The sequence below is a fragment of the Rhincodon typus genome, chromosome 5 (genome assembly GCF_021869965.1).
Source record: "Rhincodon typus isolate 14 chromosome 5, sRhiTyp1.1, whole genome shotgun sequence".
NCBI lineage: Eukaryota > Metazoa > Chordata > Chondrichthyes > Orectolobiformes > Rhincodontidae > Rhincodon > Rhincodon typus.
The window spans coordinates 114193176-114202090 of record NC_063336.1 but is presented as its reverse complement, the minus strand read 5'-3'; the positions used below and the strand labels follow the sequence as shown (position 1 = coordinate 114202090).

Genomic DNA, 8915 nt, shown 5'->3' with positions numbered 1-8915 from the left:
CTCATACCGCTCCCTCACCGGCCTGCTCTCATACCGCTGCCTCACCGGCCTGCTCTCATACCGCTCCCTCACCGGCCTGCTCTCATACCGCTCCCTCACCGGCCTGCTCTCATACCGCTGCCTCACCGGCCTGCTCTCATACCGCTCCCTCACCGGCCTGCTCTCGTACCGCTCCCTCACTGACCTGCTCTCATGCCGCTCCCTCACCGGCCTGCTCTCGTACCGCTGCCTCACCGGCCTGCTCTCGTACCGCTCCCTCACCGGCCTGTTCTCGTACCGCTGCCTCACCGACCTGCTCTCGTACTGCTGCCTCACCGACCTGCTCTCATACTGCTGCCTCACCGGCCTGCTCTTGTACTACTGCCACACCGACCAGCTCTCATACGGCTGCCACACCGACCAGCTCTCATACCGCTGCCTCACCGAGCCGCTCTCGTACAGCTGCCTCACCAAGCCGCTCTCACTACTGCACCCTCACCAGCCTGCTCTCATACCGCTGCCTCACCGGCCTGCTCTCGTACCGCTGCCTCACCGACCTGCTCTCATACCGCTGCCTCACCGACCTGCTCTCATACCGCTGTCTCACCGACCTGCTCTCATACCGCTGCCTCACCGACCAGCTCTCATACCGCTGTCTCACCGACCTGCTCTCATACTGCTGCCTCACTGGCCTGCTCTCACTACCGCTGCCTCATATCCTTGTTCCTGTTCTCGAATCCTCTCGCAATGAAGGCCAACATACAGTTTGCCTTCTTTACTGCCTGCTGCACCTGCACACTTACTGTCAGTGACTGGTGCATGAGGACACCAAGCAGTGCTGAAGAGAATCTTTGAAAAGAAAATAAATGTTGGTAAGTTTCAAAGAAGTGACAAGGCTAATGTGCTTTTTATTAGCTAACGTAACTGATAAAAACACACACATTTGAAGTAATAGTTGCTGAGATAGTCTTTTTTTTAAATGTGGAACTCAAAAATTTCAATTCAAGCCCAGATTGCTGCTAAATGCTTTGTCTTTTTCTCCCAGCCAGATATTCTGTCCATGGCTCACGTGCATCGTCTGACCACCATTGCCTGCCCTTTTATTTACAGCTCTCATTGCTTTGATAATGTTAATCCCGGGAGATTTTGGGTCAATAGTCAATTATTTCAGGTTTGTGCAAAACTGTTTTCTTTTAAATATTTAATTTAAAGATTTAATTCCTGAAATTCCCACAAGGCTGTTTGAGTCCCCCACTGTGATGGAACTGTGAAAATTGAGAGCCATTCACTCAGCGAGTGGTTAAGATCTGGTGAACTCTGCCTAAGCTTGCGTTCAAGGCAGGTTTAATTGAAGCAATCACAAGGAAACCAGGCTGCTATTTGAAAAGAAAGAAACTGCAGTGCAATGGGAGATGGCAGAAGAATGGTTCTAGGTGAATTCCTCATTTTGAGCTGGTGGAGACATGATAAGCTAAAGGCTGCCTTCTGTATGGTACCTGCTGTCTGGTTTTGTGACTTGGTTCAAACTAACTACTCCAGTCTTCTGTTGGAGTTGTACTCAAACACCGGGGAAACTTAGAGAAGTGTAGCCCAGACAGGCATCACATTGTAGATTTTCTTTTTAATTTGTTAAAATGCTGTAACCTCCTTAGCCAGAGCTTGAAACTAGCAGCCACACTTTAAGTTATATAGAATAAGTCAACTCTGAATGATGCAATGCTGAAATTGCTTTTCAATTATACTTTGTGGCACTTAGTGGCATAGTCATACAATAATAACATAGTGCATGACTTGAACTTATTATTTCATGGTTTTTACTTTATGGAATAATATATAACCTAATTTGTAAAAAGTACTGGTGTGGGGAAACTATTTTTGCATTTATTCATAATTAAAGCAATTGGACTTCTATCTTCAATGGGAATGACCTAATTTGACATAGTTTTTGGTTCATTAACAAAATAACACACCCATGTGTTAGCTGGTGTGTGCCTTTTTCACTATAAAATAGCACTTTCACCTGATTTATAGACAACAAGAAAGTACATCACCCAAGATTATTATTAAAGAAACTCTGCCTTGTCAGAATCATTTCCATTATTGTTCAAGCATTTAATTTTGAATCTAACTTGAATCAGTCACACAAGGAAACTTGTCCCTTATGCTTGTACAACTTTTCATTGAAAAATCCAAGATATTATGCTTATATACAAATGAATTTTAAGGGATTGGCAGCTCTGTTTTGAAGAAATAATTTTTGTTCTCCACCTAAAGCACATGTACCAACAGGAACAGCTTCTTTCCCACTGTTATGAGATTGCTGAATTGACCTCTCAAATTTCAAATCTCGTGTTGATCTTGCTTACTGTGCACCTTCTTTGCAGCCATAACTTTGTATTCCTCAATCTGTTCAATCACTCTACTATCTTTGTGTCTTTGTATGTTATGGTCTGCTGTACTGCGTGCAAAATAAAACCTTTTCACTGTACTAAGGTACACGTGACAATAATAAATCAAATCAAATCAAAAGAACCTCTAGCCTATGTGCAGTGGCAGAGAGTTTGGTGACTCTCCTCACCCCAAGTAGGATATAATTCACAACTCCTTCAAGTAATTACATTTTAGGTCCCTTGCATGGATTGACCTCCTTGCATTGTCGCTGTTCCCTCTGTAAAGAATTATCAGTTAAACATTGAGAATATTTCCTAACTTTTTTCTCACTTGATGTACAACATGGAATAACATGACAAAAATAATCACTGCTAGCAATGTAATTCCCAAAATAATAATCAGTGGGCTGAATTCCTAAAATGTTTCCTGGAAAGCAAATCCCTGAGTCAGCAATGCTGACAATATTTATTTATTCATTCCAAGATTTTTCTCTGGACTTTAAACAATGCTTAGCATGTCTAAGGTTGATCTAAATTCTCCCTAAAGACTATTCAATATTTGATTTGGTTCCCAAACAGCAGGTCAATTTTCCAAACATGTGTACTTGGTGTGTGAGTCTTCATGATCCATGTCGACATTTAGATCAGTTATAGTATGTTAGTATATCAAATGGTTTCTCTTTGACATTGTAACATTTCTTCCAGAATTGCTACCTACTCATTAATTATATATTTTTCCTGCTTAAAGTTTCACAGCTTGGATGTTTTATAGTCTAACCTTTGCTGCACTGATTAACATGAAAATTAAGAGACCACATCTTCATCAACCCTTCAAAGTAAGATATAATTTTAACATTATTACTTTTTATGAAAAGACTTAGGTATACATTCAGCATTTCTACCAGCATCAATTATTAATGACATCAAATGGCTGCTGTTTACAATTTCCCATTGGTGTCTTATCTTAGTTATTGATTTACAATTAGATAATGGATAAACACATTTAAACACATATCATGTCCTTACAAAATTCGAACTGCAGGAATGTTTAAACTCTTAGATGTAGGAAAAGACAAGCCTGCACCTTTGATAGGATTACATTACGAATGAACATTTTGAAGAGATGACTAAAATAATGGACAGGGGAGTGTTTATGGTATTATTACTATCAAATGCCTCCTCGATGTTCATGAGGTCCAAAACAATTATTAGCTAAAGTTGGAATCCATGGAATTGAAAACAAATCACTGATGTAGTTTAAAAACTGGTTGACTCATGGCTAACTGAATATTTATCTAATAGGAATCATAACGAGATCAAGTTCAACATATGCCTGAAAGGGAGAAACTTGAAACAGCTACTAAGATTCTAAACTTAGATTTGTCTAACTTCAATTTGATAGTCAGAAGTGACCCACAGTAAATTTGAGAGGTTCTTTAATGGGTAAAAGAACAGAGGTGTTCAAAAAACAATTTAAATAGTTTATAGTCCTAAGAGGCAAGAGCTCCAATTGTCAGTCATAGAGAAATAAGAGACAACATAAAAGAAAAATCATACAACAATGCAGAAAGAAATTAAACTGACCAGCAAATGGAAAATATATAAAGAAAGGATGATATACTTGCAGGATTATCAAAATTAATGCTTTTTTTACAACTGCATTAAGAAAATAAAGGTGATCAGAAACAATGCATGTTCCTTAAAACTGATGATATTGTTATTGAATATAAGTTAATGATGGGTATGTTGGATAATTACTTTACATCATTATTTAATGTAGATGAGACTAACAGGCCAGAATTCCTAACGAAACTGGTATTAAATCACGGATAGGAACTCTCCAAACCCAGTATAAGCAAAATAAAAGCAATGACAAAATTATGGTTCGGAAAAGTAATAAAGCTACAGGACCACATGGCTTCAGTCCCAGGTTTAAAGAAAGTAGGTCAGAACATTGCAGATACTCTAACTATAAACATCCATCGTTCTCTCAGTTTAGAAACCCTTCATTTAAATTGAAAAGTTGTCCTTATCATTAATGGCAAATGTTGAGAAGGAAAATCAGCAAGTCTTAGATCAGCTAACTTAACATCTGCTGGCAGAAAAGTATTGGAGTTTATTGTTAATGATGGGGTAAATAAACATCTTGACATTTTTCAACTGAGAAAGCCCCTTGGAGATTTTTAAGAGATCACTAAAATAGCAAACAGGGAAATATTTATGGATATGATTTGTATCAAATGCCTTCTGGAAGTTCCTGAGATCTAAGAAGATGAATGAGGAGGTTAGGGTGGATCCTAAGAGATTCTTTAAGTATATTAAAGGAAAAAGAATAACTAGAGAGAGAATAGGACCCCTCAAGGACTAAAGTGGACATGTATGTGTGGAACGGCAGGAGATGGGCGAGGTCCTCAATGAATATTTCTCCTCTGTGTTTACTGTGGAGAAAGACATGAAGACTTGGGAACTTGGGGAAATTAGTGGCGATATTTTGGGACAGTCCATATGACAGTAGAGGAGGTGTTTGAAGTATTATAATGTATGAAGGTGGATAAATCTCCTGGTCCTGACCAGATATTTCCATGAACCCTGCAAGAGGCTAGAGAAGAAATTTCAGAGGACCTGGCTGATATATTTTCACCATTGTTAGCCACGGGTGAGGTCCTAGAAGACTGGATGATAGCGAATATTGTGCCCTTATTCAAGAAGGTCTGCAAAGAAAAGCTTGGGAACTATAGACCAGTAAGTTTAACATCTGTGCTAGGTAAGTTACTTGAGAAGATTCTGAAGGATAATATATACATGCATTTGGAAAGATAGGGTTTGAATAGGGCTAGTCAGCATGGTTTCATGCGTGGGAGATCATGCCCCACAAATTTGTTAGAGTTCTTTGATGAGGTGACCAGGAAGGTTGATGAGGGCATGTTAGTAGACATAGTCTACATGGATTTCGATAAGGCCTTTGATAAAGTTCCACATGGGAAGCTGCTCTGGAAAGTTAGATCGTATGGAATCCAGGGAGGGCTGGCAAATTGAATACACGATTGGCTTGATGGTAGGAAGCAGAGAGTAATAGTGGAATGATGAAGGGTCTAGGCCCGAAACGTCAGCCTTCCTGCTCCTATGATGCTGCTTGGCCTGCTGTGTTCATCCAGCTCTACACCTTGTTATCTCAGTAATAGTGGAAGGATGCTTTTCGGACTGGAGGTCTGTGACTAGTGGTGTGCTTCAGGGGTCGGTGCTGGACCCATTGCTGTTTGTTATCTATATCAACGATTTGGATGAGAATGTACAAGGCATGATTAGTAAGTTTGCGGATGACACTAAAATAGACAGTATCGTGGACAGTGAGGAAGATTACCAGAAATTGCAGCAGGATTTTGATCAGCTGGGGAAGTAGGCTGAGGAATGGCAAATGGATTTTAATACAGATAAGTGGGAGGTGTTGCATTTCGGAAAGTCAAATCAAAGTTAGAGTTTAAGGAATGTAGTTGAATAGAGGGACCTTGGAGTTCAGGAGCATGGTTCTCTGAAAGTGGAGTCACAGAGTAGACAGGGCAGTGAAGAAGGCTTTTGGCACACTGGCCTTCATCAGTCAGGGTATTGAGTATAGAAATTGGGAAGTTATGTTGCAGTTGTACAGGACATTGGTGAGGCTGCACTTGGAGTCTTCTGCTCAGTTCTGGTCATCTTGCTTTGGAAGAATGTTATTAAACTGGATAGTGTACAAAAGAAATTTACAAGGATGTTGCCAGGACTAAAGGAACTGAGTTAAAGGGAGAGGTTAAACAAGCTAGGACATTTTTCTTTAGAATGTAGGAGACTGAGGGGGATCTTATAAAAGTGTTTAAGATCATGAGAGGCATGGATAGGCTGAATGCACTTAGTCTTTTTCCCAGGGTTGGGGAATCAAGGACTAGATGGCATCAGTTTAAGGTAAGAGGGGAAAGAATACATGGGAACGTAGTATGCATATAGAATGAGCTGCTGGTGGAAGTGTTGAGTTGGGCACATTGACAACATTTAAAAAGCATTTGGATGAATTCGTGGATAGGAAAAGTTTAGAAAGGATACGGGCCAAGTGCAGGGAAATGGGGTTAGCGTGGATGGGCATTTTGGTCAGCACGGACCAGTTTGGGCCGAAGGGCCTGTCTCTGTGCTGTAGGACTCTATGATTCTAAGATTATCAGCTATTGTTGAAATCCATGAAATTAGAAACAAATTTCTGACACAGTTTAAAAACCGGTTGATTTGACAGAAAACTGAGAGGAGGATAGCGGGCAAGCATTCCATTTGGTGGGATGAGACTAGTGGAGCTCCTCAAGGGTCTGTGTTGAGTCCTTAATTCTCTATAAAGATTTAGAATGGAATAGAAGTCACATATTCCAATTTGCTGATGACACAAAGGTAACTGGTATTGTCAGCAGTACAGATAAAAGCATGAAATTACAAAAAGATATTGACAGATTAACTGAGCAAACTCTGGAACATATGAGGTATCAGCTTTGGAGATAGAAAGAACTGAAAGTGTACTTTCAAAATGGTGAAAGGCTAAGAAGAAAATGTCACAGTCCAAAACAAAACCTCAGGGCCTTTTATACAAGTCATTTAAAATGCCATGGATAGTTACAAAGAAGGGGGGAAAATCAGAGCTCTGAGGAAAGGACAAGGAATAGGACTTAGATGAGTTGTTATTATAGAGGATCAGCTTGGACAAGATAGGCTGAATGGTCTCTTCCTATGCTGTAGCCGTTCCATATTTCTAAGACTACACTGATTCCCAGTCCCTCCTCTTTCAAATCCACCACCTGCAGTGATTGCAATGGGGTCAGCCAGCTGGACCTCATAAAATGAGCTCCCTGATTGGACCAGATTAACAGCTCCAATCAGGGAGCCCTTGCTGACATAAAGTGCTTGAGTGTCAGGGATACTGAAACTCTGGTGCCTGAATCTGTATGACGCAGTACCATAGTTACAGACTGTTCATGTGTAAACGAAGGATGACTTGATGACAGGAGATGAGCCTCTGTAAAGCTATTTTACAAGCACATTGTCATAGAATCATAGAATCAGTACAGAAAGAGGCCATTTGGCCCAGCATGTCTGCGTCAACCCTCCAAAGAGGATCTAACCCAGACTCTATCCCATATCCTATCCCTGTAACTCCACATTTCCCATGGCTAAACCACCTCGCCTGCACATCCCTGGACACTATGGGCAATTTAGCGCGGCCAATCTGCCGAACCTGCACATCGTTGGACGGTAGGAGGAAACTGGAGCACCTGGCAGTAACCCATGCAGACACGGGGAGAACGTGCAAACTCCACACAGACAGTCACTTGAGGCTTGACCTGAACCTGCCTGCCTGATGCTATGAGGCAGCAGTGCTAACCACCGTGCCTGAGAAAAGATATATTGCAGCAATTACTGCCTCCCTAAAAATAGACTAGAATTTGCTAAATGTAATAAGCAGAGCAAAAAGAAAATTAATGTCTTTTATTACAAATATTGAAAGCTTTATCTTTCCACTTACAGGTACCGATGCTTGTGCCAATTTTCATGCTAATTATTTCAGCCTACCTGGTGGTGGCGCCAATTGTTGGTGATCCTCGGATTGAATACTTGTTTGTTTTTTTATTCATGTTGTGTGGTCTCCTGATTTATTTCCCTTTGATTCACTTCAAATTATGGGCAGGCTCGTTGGGCCAGGTAACCGTGTTTTTGCAGTTGCTGCTAGAGGTTGCACCAACCCAGGCCAACCTGGACTGATTATACAAAATATGAAATATTCCAGATATTGGAAATCACAACAAAAACAGCAAACCATGGAAACACTCAAAAGTTTAGGCATCATCTGCGGTGAGAACAGACAAGATGTTGCAGTGCTATAACTTATCTTCTTTTATTAATAAAGGTTTTTCTCAGGCAAAAGGATAGTTGATTTGCTGTTATTTATAGTGAAAGCAAAAATCACTTTACAAACAATGAGTTTATGGTTTGATTACAAATTGCATGCAGATGCAATACCCTTTAGTGAACTGCAATAGTACCAGATGAATGCAGGTCACTGAAAAACACAATGGGCTGAATACAACACAGTGTGGAGCTGGAAGAACACAGCAGGCCAGGCAGCATCAGAGGAGCAAGAAAGTTGATGTTTTGGGTCAGGACCCTTCTTCAGAAAATAGCCCAACCTGAAACGTCAACTTTCCTGCTCCACTGATGCTGCCTGGTCTGCTGTGTTCATCCAGCTCCACACTGTGTTGTCTCTGACTCCGGCATCAGCAGTTCTTACTATCACTGAGTGGGCTGAATATTTCCAGTTTCACTCAGTGCTCTGTTGAGTAAGATTCATGACTGATCTGCCATGGCTCACAGCAGCTTCTTTTTCATGTAATCTTGCCTCTTCAGCTCATTAACTATGCATCTACAGTGTTTGTTTTATACAATTGTGCCGCTGGAGAGGCAGATGCACCCATCACTGCCAAGTGAGTTCACACCAGTGTTGCTGTATTTAAAGCCCAGCTCCACATGTCAGATGCTGCA

At 41.0% G+C, this 8915-nt stretch overlaps 1 protein-coding gene across 1 annotated transcript in view; it reads left to right on the top strand.

Annotated features, from left to right (window-relative positions):
* The window catches only part of zmp:0000001267 (b(0,+)-type amino acid transporter 1), a 37460-nt gene extending 29322 nt beyond the window's left edge, over window positions 1–8138 (top strand). Inside the window, 4 exon segments of the mRNA XM_020522899.2 lie at window positions 1025–1063; window positions 1065–1150; window positions 3118–3205; window positions 7905–8138. Of these exon segments, the coding sequence (XP_020378488.1) occupies window positions 1025–1063; window positions 1065–1150; window positions 3118–3205; window positions 7905–8138 (447 nt within the window).
* Window positions 8139–8915: the final 777 nt, after the last annotated feature.